General features: G+C 41.7%; 1 protein-coding gene across 1 annotated transcript in view; it reads right to left on the bottom strand.

The window, feature by feature from the left end:
* Positions 1-15,189, bottom strand: part of MAP4K5 (mitogen-activated protein kinase kinase kinase kinase 5) — a 67,790-nt gene extending 52,601 nt beyond the window's left edge. The window contains exon 1 of the mRNA XM_010282780.1: positions 15,082-15,189. Coding sequence (XP_010281082.1) covers positions 15,082-15,189 — 108 coding nt within the window. The remainder of the gene's footprint in view (positions 1-15,081) is intronic.
* Between the last annotated feature and the right edge of the window lies 1 nt (position 15,190).

Here is a 15,190-nt window from a genome sequence, read left to right on the forward strand (position 1 = left end):
GCGGCTGCAGAGCTCCTCTGCCTGGGCTCCAGCCAAAACCAGCAGCTCTCACTATCGCTTTCCAGTTTTACACTGAGTAGAGGGAGTGCTGGTTCCTGTCCCAGTACCTGGCAGCGCACCCTGGTATATATATACATATATATACACATATCTATAACATACACAACCCATATATTTTTTTCCTGCATTCCCCTGTATCTTACCTCCTAGATGGGTGCAGGTACTAAACCCACGCAGGTGCAATTATTGCAGTTCTGAGGGGATTTTTTTCCTCCTGTTTTCTTTTATATAAAACAAAACAAGGAAAACCAACCTAAAATTCCCCACGGGCCCATCCTGAGAAAACCTAAACAGAATACTGGAGGGAATAAAAGCCCCCTTGCTCAGTGCTGAGAGCATCTCTGTAACAGATGCTGAACACATTTTTCTCCTTCACACAGGAAGGTTGATGGACAGATTAAAAATGTAGAAGGAGGAACAAAAGAGGAAAGCTTAAAAAAATTTGAAATATTAATGCAAATCTTACTGAATGGCTGCGATTTCTGCCAGACGGAAACAACTGCCTCTCCCACCCCGAGTCCTCGCAACGCTCCATTCATCACCCAAGGAGTGCCAGGACAGCTCGCACGTGAGGCAGACGTCCAGCTGGTCTTTGCTGCTGGAAAAAGACATCTAACAGCAATTTCTAATTTTCAGGGCTCTTGCTCTTTTAGGAGGCACAAACACCCAGAGGCAACTGTTCACCCGCAATCTTCCAGCTGGATTTCTGAGATGGAGAGCAGTACCAGGCTCCTTTACAGCGAACGGCACAGAGGCTTTCAGAAGCCATTTCCCTAACAGAGACTTTAAGGTTCAATTCACTAAAAGAGAACTGTCTCTTACCACTTACTTACTATTTTTGGGGATAAACCAAAAATAAAGATTCACTGCCCAATTTTACTTTCTATACGTGTTGCTGAATTTCTTGTGTCAGCTAGTTTATCCTGCAGCAGCACTACTAAGAGAGCCATCACTTTGGATATCAGAGCTGAACACTGTACAAAGACAAATATTGATTTTGTGGGTGCTCTCCCGATGGACACTGCCCCAGCACAAAGCAGAAGGCAAACTTCCTAGCTGTCACTCCCTATTTCCACATTTACAGCACTTGCAGTTTCCCTTATTGAAGGGGCAGAACCCAGAATACACAGAAGTACCAGGGTTTAAATAAATTCCATGTTAAAACCTGAAACCCAACGCAGCAAGATCTGCGAGTGGCCCTCCTGAGCACAGCTATAATGCAAATAAGGCTTAAATGTATTTACTTTTACTGGCAGTAGGTGAAATTTAGATAATACATCTCTTGCAGAGAGAATTGGGAGGAGGGGAACCTACCTTTCACTAACAGACTTCTGACACTTTCTTACTCAAGGCCAATTAACTCAAGCAATAAGGGATTAAAAGCTCATTAATGATGTTAGGCCAAGTCCTTTTATTCCAGCACAGAAAACCAGACTAAGGATTTGTATAAGCAAAGAGGCTTTACACATCTCAGCAGCCACTAAAACATTTAATTCTCCTTCCTAGCAATAACTACTGAAGGACAAAGACCTACAGCAATAAGGGTAACAATAATAACAAAGCAAAGATCAGTGCACATCTTAACAACATTTATTTAGGGGAAAAAATAACAAAAGAAGTCAGCTTTATGCTTCAAAGTAGAGGTTGGTTATTCTCCTATGAAATTTTCTTGGCAAATCATCCTTTGCAAAATATTTGGCATGATCCTTCCAGAATTGGAAATTTAAAGCTAGAAACAGACACTGACCACAAAAGTACTATTTAGCAACTAATGCAGCACAAAAGATACAAACTAATACCACATGAGAAAAAACAAAAATGGCCCAATTTTGACTCCGTTGGACAAGAAAACCAAAACAGAAAAGAACCTTTTCAAGTTACAACTATGTGCACCGGATTGTTTTGAAAAGCTACTAGAAATAGCTCACTTGCCTGAGAAATGATATACATTTTTGAACATAAGATCACACAAATCAAAGAATGACCATGAAGCTGCTAATACACTTAAAATTGAGCAGATGCATAACAGCTTTATTAGCCAGGATATAAAACAGGGGAAAGAAAAAGAAAAAGGAAAAAAGATACCTTCAAAGACGTTACTGAACTACAGAGATGGATTTTAAAAGAGTTTATTCACCACAAGATACGAAGAATAAATGTAACATAATTTTATTCTATTCCTACACTGAATGCATAGATCACGACAAGAAAAACACCTCATGGTATTGTGGACTACAAATTGAAGTAATACTAAAAAATTACATATTTTATTAGCTGCAGGGGGGTTTATTTATTCCTTAAAGATGAAAGAACTAAGAGACGGATCAACCCAAATATTCAAAGAAAAGCACCTACGTCTCTTCTTTTCACTGAAAAGAAAAATCAAGGAGTCGATCAGATACTACGCTCAGTCTCCTAACATCCCTACCAAGTCGAGACAGCACTATTAACCCCACTTCGTGCAAAAGGAAGACACCAACTTTTTTTATGTCAGAGAAGCTATGAAGGACTTACTCTTATTTGTACATAACAAGGATAGAACCCCTAAGCAACATGTCATAGTCACGTAGGAAATCCATGACTAGTATCCAAAGCACGGGACCATCACAACAAGGAATCTGGCTTTCTAGGCAGGCTGGAAAAAGAAGTTCCTGAAGGAAAAGACTTGGTTTGGGGTTTTTTTTTTGCTTGTTTGTTTGTGGTTGTTTTGTTGGTGTTGGGTTTTTTTCTAATTAAACCACTCGTGTTGCATTAGACAATTTTAAAACCATTACTTTACTTTTTTAACACTAAAAAGGAGGAGATATTTTACTGCTTTGCTTTGTAACCATGAGTTAACACACAATAAGAAATGTCCCTTCAGAAAGGCAGAACTGAGGAACTGCCGTTGGTATTTTAAAGACGAGAAGAAACTGCAAGTCCGAGACTGCAACTCTTAAACCATCATTATCTGCATGCAACTTCCTAGAACACCAGAAATACTTTTGGACATACTTTCAGATTAGTCAGAACAAAATATCTAAGTGTAGCATTTTGCTGGGGTGGGTTGTTCATGTTATTGAAGCTATTTTGCCTAGAATTGCAGTACTTCGTGCTGTGACTGAGCCATGTACACAAGCTCTTTTTAGCTATGGAGCGTTTGGGCAAACCCATCTAACTTTTTGTGTCACTGTGGTACCAAGCCTTTCAAACCCAGGGTACAAATCTGTATCGACTCCTTTTCCTTACTATAACTTATTTGAGAGCATCTAGAGAGGTGCAGGTGAAAACTCTAACTCCAACAAAGCTGTTCAGCAATCACCTCCTTAAAATTTCAATTCCTCAGAGATGAACTCACAGTTACAAAACTAAAAGGAATAGGCCATAAAGTTGTCTTCATGAAGAAAATAGGTCTGGGTGTTTTGTTCTTTGTTGTTGTTACTGTTAAATAAAACAGCAACCAGAATAGAAAGAATGAATAAAAAAACAGCTGTGTAAATCAAAGAAGTTAAAAGAAAATTAGTTCAAAATAGGAGCAGGGAGATTCTTCTTCTGTAAGCTTTGGTTTGCACCTGTACTACATCAATTGTTACCTTCTTGGGGTGGGAGATGGTTAAGATATAATAATTTCTCTCTCAATTTGATTTGTGTATGTGTGTATGCATACTACAGCGTGCCTGCTTCTTTCTGACTACTGGGACTGTAGCACTGCTCAGCTGTTTCTACTAGAATAAACCCCAACATTTATTTACAATCTTAATTTCGTATTTTATGATGATCAGTAATATTTCTAATTCAGTAGGCAATTCAAAATCACAGCCTGGAATTCTGTTGAAATAAACAGAAACGACATTTTAGTACATTTTTTAGTGAGGAAATTTAGAACTTTTAAATGTGCTAGATACATGAGAAAGGTTAAGTATAAAAAAATGCTTTGCACTTACACTGGTTAAGTAAAGAGAGAAATATGCTGCCATTTCATTACAGATTATATCTTTCATGATTTTAGAGCTATCTTAACCTCTCACATCTTATTTTTAGCCAGAATGGAGGAAAGAAAAGAAACTTTTTTGATTTTTCTTTTTTTTTTTAAATTGTTTCTCAATTTTGACTGAGCCACTCATTTAAATCACATAACATGAAAAGAGGAGATACATTTTTTCTACAGCTTAATCTACAGTTTTCAAACATGGGTTTCACTTCAGTAGCCTGGTTTCAAGCATGTGGCCAGTGACACCCCCACTTTACTGGTTCAGCTGCCTTTAAAACATGAACTGAAACATGCTGCTCGAATAATATGCGTGCTACAGAAATTATAGCAGTAAATTAGGTTTGATGATTTAACTGTCATTTTAAAGAAATAATTTTTTTCTTTTCAATTTTAATATACTAGAGAACATCTTCTATCTCGCCTTATTCCTCTTTGTTTCTAAATATTCTAACCCACCTTTGCTTGATCCCTGGTGGACCCCCAGGCTGTTTAGGCAATGCCCCTCCATCCTATGAAGCTAGTTAGCCTGACAATCTGCTCTCCAACTCTGCAAAAGCCTACAGTTCCCACCCCCGATTAAATTTAATCCTCTCCCTTCACCAGCTGTGTGGATTTTCTGTGGACCAGCCTTCCTGAGCCAGACACCATTAAGGAATGTGTTTGAGAAAGCTGGAGGAAATCATGAGAGCGAGTCCAAGGAACGCTGCGCAGTCCGGCTGCTTCCCCGTTCCTACAACCACCCCTCAGCTCACAAGCATCCTCTGCTCTAGAAAGCAACGTATACAAGATTCCCTCTTAGCATGAAGTTATAACACCTAAGGGCTAATTCAGCTGCCCCATGCATTCAGTCCTCAGCACCCTTCTTGTCCTAGGAACTGCTCTGTTGTAGATTTGATGATCTGCACACCCGCTTAGCAGAAAGGAGCAAGCCAGAGGACCTTCAAGAGGTAAAACATTGACCCCTGAGTTTTTTCTTACGTAAGACAGCAGCCAAAATGCAGAGAACAAATGAAAAAGCAGTCCTCTAAATCAAAATAGATTACAGCCACATCCTTAAGTAGAAACCCTAAACTGTCACATGTAACGTCACATGTCCTATAAGGTCTCTGCAAGACATGATACATCCCGCAAGTATATTCCACCGGCAGCAAGCTTAAGATGTCGTTATTGCCCTTCTCTGCGCGCAAACAGCGGAGACTGAACTCAGTAATGAAAGGGCAACTACACGGGGATCACACGCAAATTCTACTCCAAGCTTCGGAAAGCTAAATAAAATGATACACGCCGATGAAGTAATGAAAGCAGAAACCATGAGAGAGTAGGAAGGGCCAAAGCCATAACGTCTGGATGAACTCAACACCCACTGAGACCGCATCCCAGGGAAAGATAAAGCTGATAAGGGAGGAGCTGGGCACCACACCTCCCTCCCGGCAAACCAAGCGCAGCTGGCAGGCAGCATCTCACACACTCTCCACACGCTGCCTGAGGCCCCAAGGCTCGGAGAAACAGAGGCAACAACTGCTTCGCCTCTTTCAGAATCTCACCATATCATGCTTTCATGGAGAAAAGCCAGAGTCTGCCTGTCCTCCTCCTCCTCCACCCCTACACAACAGCACAGTCAGTCCGTACTCAAGACATCCCACTGCAGGATTTAGACAAACCTCAACACCCACAGAATGAGGAAAAGGAAAAATTTATGTTCATGTACCCTAAACAGGCGATTGGTTGTCACTGCTGAAGTGATGGCAGATCATAAAACGTTCTCAAGATCTCCCTACCCATCCTCATAACTCCCTTTCTCCCCAGTTTGATACTGTAACCCAAATTTAAAAACAGACTCTCTAGACACTGTTTTGGCAAAGTCTCAAAGGTACTGCGTTAATCAAAAAGTAAGTCATGCCTCTTCACAATTAACCAAGGAGCAGAGGATCAGCGCTCAAACAGTGCTTTAAATTTGAATGCAGACATGCCTGACAAAACAAAACAGCACTCTCAGAAACCGCTCATCCTGTCCAACTATTGACCCAGATTCCTCCTAAATATCATGCTGGTGAAGGTATTTTGACTATGCAGATACACTCCATCCAGCCTCAGAAACCCTCAGCCCTCGTGAGCAGCTAACGCTCCAAAAGCGATGCCCATGTAGCTGAGCCTAGTTCAGTTGCCTCCCTCCATGTATCGTACCATTATCCTCTCCCCTGCAATGGGAATCGTCCTCCTAATGCAGGAGGCATTTAAAATAGCAACACAAAAACAGTTTTAAACGAAAAGAGATCTCAGCTGTTTAAAAGAATCTATCATTATATTTAAATTTAACCACCCCCTCTGACAGACAATACAACTGTAAGTACCTGCAAATGATACATCAAATACTCTCACTTACCCCACTGTAGACCAAGTGCATCAAAAGAAAAATTTCAGCTGCTGCTGTTTTCAAATGCCTTGTAAATACCTGAAGCTATTAATCACTGCAGAGCAATGAACACTCATCAGGCATTGCTTCCTGTAAAATTTTAATTCTTCAAGTTTTATCAAGACAAAGTACATCTATAAAAGATGGTATGGCTGCACCTTCATTCTTTCTACCTATCATTTTTACATTTCTGTGCCTATGAATCATAGGATAGTTTGGGTTGGAAGGCACCTTTAAAGGTGGACCATCACATTAAACGTAAGAAGAAATGATGCCTTTAATGCCGCACAGGAAAGAGCTAGACAAAGCTCAAGAATGATTTCTTACCAATAAGCCAACAGAGTCCCCCCTGCAATGACCTCTTCACTCTCTGAAAAGAAGCAGCACCTGCCTTTCCGGAATGTCTCAAAATTCACATTTCAACAGACTACAAAGCCAGCTGTTCACACCAACCTAAAAAATATGTTTCATTCCACTTTCTGGAAATGTCCATCCAAATCTTCCTCACCTCTGTGAAGATACAAACCTTCTATACACTATATTCATGTGGAGCACACAAAAATGGACTTGGGAGAAGAGTAATTCCAACACGCCAAAATACCAAATACGGCATTAAAGATGCTGTTTTGACAGATTGGTTCAGTAAATGCAGCAGTTCCGACCACTGGGACCGCAGGTCAGCTCAAAGCTCTGAGGGATATCCCTCACTGCATCTTGCATGATGACTGTCTTCAGGAGCAGAGAAGTCAGCAGAAACACACAGAGCAACACACAGACGAGGGAAAAGTACTGGAAGAGGCTGCAGGCTACGGCTTTGGAACAAAAGCCTTGGCACTTGTTCTCCCTCTGTTGCAACAAATTTCAGATTTTTTTTACTGCCTGCTCATGTGCTGACTAGCGCCTGCTCAAACCATGTATTAACGTCCCGCAGCTGCAAAAGCGAGGAACTTTGAGAGATCTGCGATGCTAAATGCTCTAGTCCCATAATCCGACTACCTCCTGACACAGTGGAGAAGAACATGCCATCCTGTGCCTCACGGCCCTGCTAGTGGTCAGTGACTCAGAGATAAGATGTCAGTCCTTCCCCTAATGCCCCCCCCACCATCCTAATGTTTCCATGTAAGCAAGTCCCCTCTTGAATCCCTTTCCTTGGGATTTGACAGGGGCAGGATGGAAACAGCACCCACGAAACATACGGCCTGACCTCTGGTCCCGACAGAAGGGGAAGCCAGGAAGCAATTCCTTTGCTCATCCTCCCACATGCTCTTTTCACCAAAAGAGTGCGAGAGCTCCAGAGAAGTGGTCAAGCTGCGGCTTCTCGGCACGGCGTTTTCCATCCACCACCGGGGAAGCTTTGGCTCTTTCAGCAGCTGAGAAGGTTCTCGCAGTCACTATCCACCGTGCTGGATAAAATGAATTACTCTAACGCTTGGGGGAAGGAATTTAGAAAGCTGAAGAGCAGAATGGAAACCTCTCTGTACCGAACACTGAAATTTCCCCCCAAACAATCGAGGAAGGGAGAGCAGTTTATCCAGCCTCTGTACGGGAGGAGGTCCCCACAGCTCAGACCTTCACGTGATGGAGACATTTCCTGCTGGCCAGCTGCAGGGGAATGTATGAGCAGGCAGGTCTGGGTCTCAAAATTATCCAGCAGATGAAGATACTGATTTGGCAGAGCTGGTTAGATTGGGAACAGAGTTAAAAGGCATCTGACTATCAGTGGGGTTGCTCTGCTATTTTGATAAACAGAAGGGACTCCAGTTTTTCAGACAAAAAAACTCTTGAACAGATTCCCTAAACGAGACAAGGGAAAGGGGGTGGGATATGCTCAATATATAATGCTGTATGGTACTGCCTGTGTAAACATGCTCTCCAGTCTAGCAAACCACAGCTTGGAGAAAAACGTGGTGGTACGTAATATAGAAACCCCTTCACTATAATTAGACAAATTGAGTCAGGCTGTCAGAAAGATTACTCTACTTGGTGAGGCCAAATGGGAAGTTCAGATAAATGATCTTCTGCAATACCTCTTCCGTAGGTATGCTCTGCAAGGAGATTCAGGGAAGGCCTGGTGGAATAAATTGCCTTTTGCTATTTTTCAACTACTGTCAGTGTCACGTCTGCCTTATTTACTTACTCCCATTAAAAGCAAGGTAGCATCTGGTTTTATAGATCACAAATGCAAAATCTTGAACAAAATACCCTGTCCTTCTCATTGACTATTACGGGAATCCCAGAATGCACTCAGGACCACCAAAACTGCCATAAACCACAAATCAAAGGCTGCTGCATCCACTAAACCTGCTGAGTGCTCTTGCTAGGGATCGTTCAGAAATTGGGTAAGAACTATTCTAACTTCTTGAAGAAATATAAAATCTGAAATCCTAACAAAATGGCAAAGCATGAGAAAGTCTTGGCAATCTAAAATGCAAGGCACTGAGGTTGCCTTGAGTTGATGAACAACTTTTATGGGGACCTACCCATTTTGCATTGTTCTCAAATAGAATTACCTTGGGTTGATGATGCCTCTTCTTTTCAGTCACAGCCGTAACCAAGAATCCAGGTGCCAAACATGAATAAAGGTAGCAAGCGTATTTGTTTTTCCAGCTGCAGAGTGGACGGACAGTTGCTGGTGTCAGCAAAATATGCTGGCAAACTTCGTTATGACCTTGCTAACAGAAAGAGCTATTCTCTCTGACATGGATGATCTGCATACTTTTACCACGTACCTCTGCTGATGGAACTGGGAATCACTTGGATACCTCATGCTATAAATCTTGGATGCATTCAAAGTTATCCAAACGCACTGGCAATTAAAATGACCATTGCGTCTTCTGGAGACAAAGACGAAGTAGCTACTGGTATGCAAATGTTCTGATCTTGGGTCTGTTCTTCCTTCTCAGAGATTCCCTTTGCTGTTGGGGGTGTGTGTAGTATGTGTGTTTCGAAGGGGATGCATGAACTGCATTAATCACTTTCTCAGAATGGATATCTTGTGTTGAACTGGAGCTCTGCGGTGGAAGGTGGAAAAGGCACAGCTCATACAAAGCACCTCTCGTGCTCGAGACTGGTGTCCAAAAATGTGTGCAGCACGCAGGGAACCAAAGAACATGCCTTGATGAACTCCCTCCTGTGTGAGCCCACAAGACACAGCCTCCCTCACCGATAGCAGAATGTCTCCTGAAGGATGAGTACTGGACAGTAATACCACAACTAAAGACTGCATCAGAGACAAAGCTGGTACCAACAGGGTATTAAACTCAACAGAACAGACTCTCAGTTCCTCCTTGGCTTCAGAAACACTGGGTACCGCCTTGGTACTAACTGATGGAAGTACACTAAAAAGTTGCTACCACTCTTTCTTCGGCTCCTCTGAGGACCTAACCAGGGAGGACAACTCTCTTCAAAAGAGCTGAAAAAGAAATCAGACCTTATTTTTAAGATTTCAGAGACTACCTGCTTTTGAAAGCAAGAGACAGGGAGAACAGACATGGAAAGAAACACTCTGGTCCCACTACATAACTTACCATTAACAGAAAACATGAGCAACAGGAGGTAATATTTAAAGCCAAACAGATTTGAATGTTCCACAACAAAGACCAAATGCTTAATAAGGAAAAAAAAAAAAATTACGAAGATTACAAAAGGAAAAGCAAGAGCTTCCCCGCAGCTCCTGAACAGAGAGTGTCAATAAGCCACTGAGCATCTTGGTTCTCAGCAATATATATATTCTACTGACTGCATCCTAAAAGAAAAGCATGCAATTTCGCAGAAAAGAAACTCCTTAGCAGCATGAAGAAACTCAACAGCACTGGTTCAATGCCATTCTAAACACCCTTTTCATGGAGAAAGAAGAGTACACAGAACTCAGGCATGGCTACAGCGAACACTGCTAACCAGAAGGCTTTGATCTGGAGAGGAAAAGTGGAATCCCCCGATGTGACAGATGGTTTACAGTAATTTATATGTGTAAGCAATATATATTCACCAGGGACAGAAGTGCTGAATCAGGGATGGCCATCGCAATTGGTCTGTAGCTGTCAAAACATACTTGTATAAAGTTGGGAGTATGTCATTAAAAACTATCACAGCCATAACCGTGCTCTGGTATTAAAACAAAACCTTCATACTCCATTCTTAACCTGTTGACTTTAATAGTAGAGCGCTTTAACTGGTAAGTTCTCATGATCTGTGAAATTAGACTGACACTAACAATTATTTTCAAAATATCAAATACAGGTTCTCAACAGCCTTTGACTGCAACAGAAATTACATGTTCTCCAGACCTCTGAGAATAAGGCACTGACCACACAAGCAGGGCCGAAACGTGACTCAAACTGGACAGAGTCCCACTTTTACAGCAAACTTAAAAAAACCCTATGATTTATAAAAAACAAACGTATTTGAGCAAAAGTGTCTCTGTCTGCCGCGATCCAATTTCATTGCTCAGTATTTTTCTGCTGCAGTGATGAGTGAAATAACAGTACAGGTTTATTCTAAGTTAATGCCTTTATCTGGTGCAGGAGATTAAAGAAAAAACAAAACAACCCCAAAAGAATAAAAGAGACTGAGCAGGTGACTCAAGAAGGAATGAAATTTCCATGATATTTAATACAAATGTGTCTCTTGTTTACAGATAGTTTCTCCTATTAATTTGGTACATTGCTCTCCCCCTGTGCCTACTTTTAAAAGAAAGCTACTGTAGCACTGTTCACAATCCTGCTTGGAAAAACCAAAACAAGACAGCTTTAGAACTGCTGCACAAGATCATATTTGATCATCGCCTCTCAGTGAGGACAGGCATGCAGCTATTCATCCCACAAAAGCAGCCTGCAGAGGGTGCTGGGCTGAGCAAATACATGGTCTTTCAAGCTCAGCTGCCAAACAAGAGCATTCAAAAAGGACAGTCTACATAAACCATCCTTTTGTTCCCCTTCTGCAAAATTGTAGATGAGTTAAAACTCTATTTGGGGCACTTGCATTAAAATCCACAAAAAGCCAAGCCTCGTGTAGTTGGGAGAGGGAGACAGAGGAGGTAGTAGTGGGTATAAGGCTTTTGTTCCCCAGCAGTCAACAGGCTGATGGTGAAGGCACTCACACATGCAGAAGACTTTAAATTCTTTTTTAAGTGCAAGGGGTGGCAACCCAGCACATCTCACCATGACTCGGGGTGTTCTTTCCCCTAAATCTCTCCACCAAATCTATTCTGAGTCATTAATAAATACTCAAATAAAAAGCCCATGCAGGAAATCCAAGTAAGATACCGCTAAGTAAATTACTGCCCTAATACAAGGGTTGTTTTCTAAGTCCCTTCAGGGCACCGACACCTACAAATACATATAACCTAATGACTTGATGTTCTGATGCAGTTGAATCTTGCAAGCTAACAAAAACAGGCCAGTGTCACACTATTCCAAGTACTTCCAGAAAACATCATGGACTGCAGAAACACGTATTTATAGAGCTGATGATGTGAACTTGTTATCAAAACTGTATAAACAAATTAGACTACAAGGCCATACTGAAAGCTGCAGGTTCCCCGACCGGTCGCGCTGGCACGAAAACCCATCCTGGGAAACATCTAACCACACTATGGGATTTATCTGGGATGGGATCCGATGGGCTACTTCCTAGTGCTGGAGATTAAATTCCATTTACGGTTTCTAGCGGCTCTTTAATTTTCTGCCCTGAAACACCGGACAACAGGATGGTTTCTGCATTAACTACACACACACTCCATCTATTTCAGCATGATCATGCAGATGGATGAAACAAACATACATTATTTTTAAATATTGCTTTGAGACTTTAATGTATATGACCAAGGAAGGCAAACAGAAACCTTGCCAGGGAAGCCAAATTAAAACCTCACTCTTGTAGACCTTGCCTTTGCAAGGTTAAGGGATACAATGCTAAGGATGCTAACAGAGAGTGGGGACAAAAAACAACTTATTATTAAGTTCCAGTGAGTACCCCATCTTCATTATTACAGCCTCTTTCAGAAGTCAGCAATTTAAGATAATTTGATACAATGCTTCGAGAAAAAAATTATTCCAATGGATTAGAATTGGCTTAACAGTAATATCGTCTATTAAAAAGAAAAAAAAAGCTTTCCCAACACGGATGAGACAACTAACACTTTAGGATTGTAATGGAAAGTGTACTTTCAGGACTAGTAGACCCAAACTTGGATCTACTTACACTGTGAATAGATAAGAAAATAGTTTATTTATGGATTGTTTCTCCCCCACCCTGAAACACATTTTTTTGGGGGAAAAAAAATTAAACCAACATTAACAATCCTGTACTTACAAGCAACCCTACAATCAACCATTGTGTGCCATGTGACAAACAAGAGAAAAAAAGAACAACCACAAACACTAAGAAAACACATTTCAGTTTTTAAGCTTCCATAGTAGTAATGAAATGCAACGTGTGTAGGAGATTTTTAGAATGGTCTTAAATATTCTTCTGTAACCTAATAGTGAACACAAATATTTGCTTAACCTCCGCCTTCAACATCCAAAACAGAACCAATTACTCTAAAAGCTACCAAATGCCCCAAGAAGAATTTGAGGCATGAACCACCACCACCAAAAAGCATCTGAGGAAGAGGCAGATCTCCCACAATCAGAAAGGCTGTCTCATTTAGACATCCTAAAAACAACTGTGCTGGAAATGTGCTGGAGACGCTGGTGACTCATTATTAGCAATGGAGCAGAGAAACCACTTGAAAAGGTGAGAGGAAAATTCCATTTTAATTTAAGAGTGCTCTCTAGCAAACCTTGCCCACGCTCTGCAACATAACAACAATCAGATATTCACTAAGAAATGCATTTTATAAACGCTACTGACAGCCCTCAGCAAGCACAAGATGTGCCATCTGTGCTAAAACACTTACCATGGACTAAGAAAAATAAAAGTACAACGTTTATATGTTAAGTCCTTTCAAGAAAAAGGTTTACCTTAGTTACTTTTAAAATTAACATAACATAAATGACTTTTAAAAGTAAGTTTGCTTTGCATATTTGTCATAACAGCCAGTGCCACCGACTCAGTATTCCCCTGATACAGTTCCTCCCTGTTTGCAGGGCTTTATAAAAACAAAGAGCAAACCAATGACCTAGAAACAAATGTAGGCTCTCAAACTACTTTAAACTCATTAACTTTATACTTGTTTTACACTCATAACAACATCTAAAAAGACAGCCAAAGACTTTGATTTAAATTTGCCAGGTTGCACTATGAGGAGGTTTGGATTTATTCCTATCTGGAACTGTTTCAGGAATAGAAGGCACATTTTTCATAACCCAAAGAATGGAAGGGGGAGAGGGTTGTGGGTTTTTGGGTTTTTTTACAGGGAATATGTTTACATGGCACAGAGCAGAGCCATGCATTCAAACCAGCTCCGGAACCGGAAGCTGTATGACATGTCAGCACAGCTCTCCACTAATTACCAGGATAATAAGAAGCAGAATAGTTCTTTTTCCACAAAGAGATGACACTAAAATACTCCTCTGCAACACAACTAGTTATTTCTCATTGTACTATGCAGGCATACCCAAACTAGCTCAAGGTATGAGTTTCAGATTTATGAAACCTGAAATGTCCTTTTAAAGGATTTAGTGCTAGATTCCCCAGCAAAGACATTGACTGATCTGTGCACAGCACTCTAGGAGGGGAAAAAAAAAAAAAAAGAAAAAAAAAAGGAAGGTAAATATGTACTATGAAAACTTTTTAAAATAACTCCCCGAGGCCATAAGTAACCATTTCAAAGGGGTGGTGGGAACAAGATCCATCTATAAAACTTCAATTTGAGCATTAGCAAGGAGCCCTCCCCCAACATAAGCAATTACCACTGCCTTTCATGTGGCAGAGTAACACACTTTTTCTTGTACAGTTGGTTGTGTCAAGTCTATTTTAAACACACTCAACAGCATTTCAAAGTAAAACATCACAGCCGCGCATCCCATGCAGCTGGAAATGCGGGTTGCCAAACGCAGGCCAAAAACTTTAAGGCTTTCTTTGTAAGCAACCCAAGCCTTCAAGCTGCCGAGCATCCCTGACGTTTGGGGAAGGAGCTCGTACCTCCCAGAGAAGTACGCAGAGAGGAACGCGCCATGCCTACACCTTCTGTTTCCCATGGCGGTGGTTCGGGCAATGGGAGCACCACTACACACCATTTCAAGAGCATCGACTGCATTTGCAGCGCCAACTCTACCGCGAGCTGTAACTCCCTTCCCGCTTCTGAAGAGCTTTAATCTGCTTCTGCCTTTGGCGTGCTATTATTAACCTCAGGGATAAACTTGCGCTCTACTAATCAGGTGCCTTAACTGATGCGTTCTGGAAACAGGTACAGCAAACAGATAGCCTCTATCTTCTTTAGCAGTAACGTGGAAAGTATCACCTGCAATATTCACCAATTCAAACCTCCAAGAAATCGGTGAGGGCACCAGTAAGATGGACCCTTCTCCAACGCTGCAAGTCAATGCTTTCAACTAAAAGTGTTAGACGGGGAGGGAGACCTCACGCTTTGCCAGGGATGCCCCGAGTCCACAGGGTTTTCAGGAGCCGCTCTGCCCCGGCCGGTCCCCTGGCACCCTGAGCACAGCCCGGCGCGGCCCTCCACGCCGCTCACCTTGTAGACATCGCCGTAGGTGCCGCTCCCCACCCGCTGGATCAGCTCGTAGTCCTGCTGCGGGTTCCTCCTCAGGATATCCCCGCTCGGCCGCGCCGCCGGCTCCATC

The sequence above is a fragment of the Phaethon lepturus genome, unplaced genomic scaffold (genome assembly GCF_000687285.1).
Source record: "Phaethon lepturus isolate BGI_N335 unplaced genomic scaffold, ASM68728v1 scaffold9822, whole genome shotgun sequence".
Classification (NCBI taxonomy): Eukaryota; Metazoa; Chordata; class Aves; order Phaethontiformes; family Phaethontidae; genus Phaethon; species Phaethon lepturus.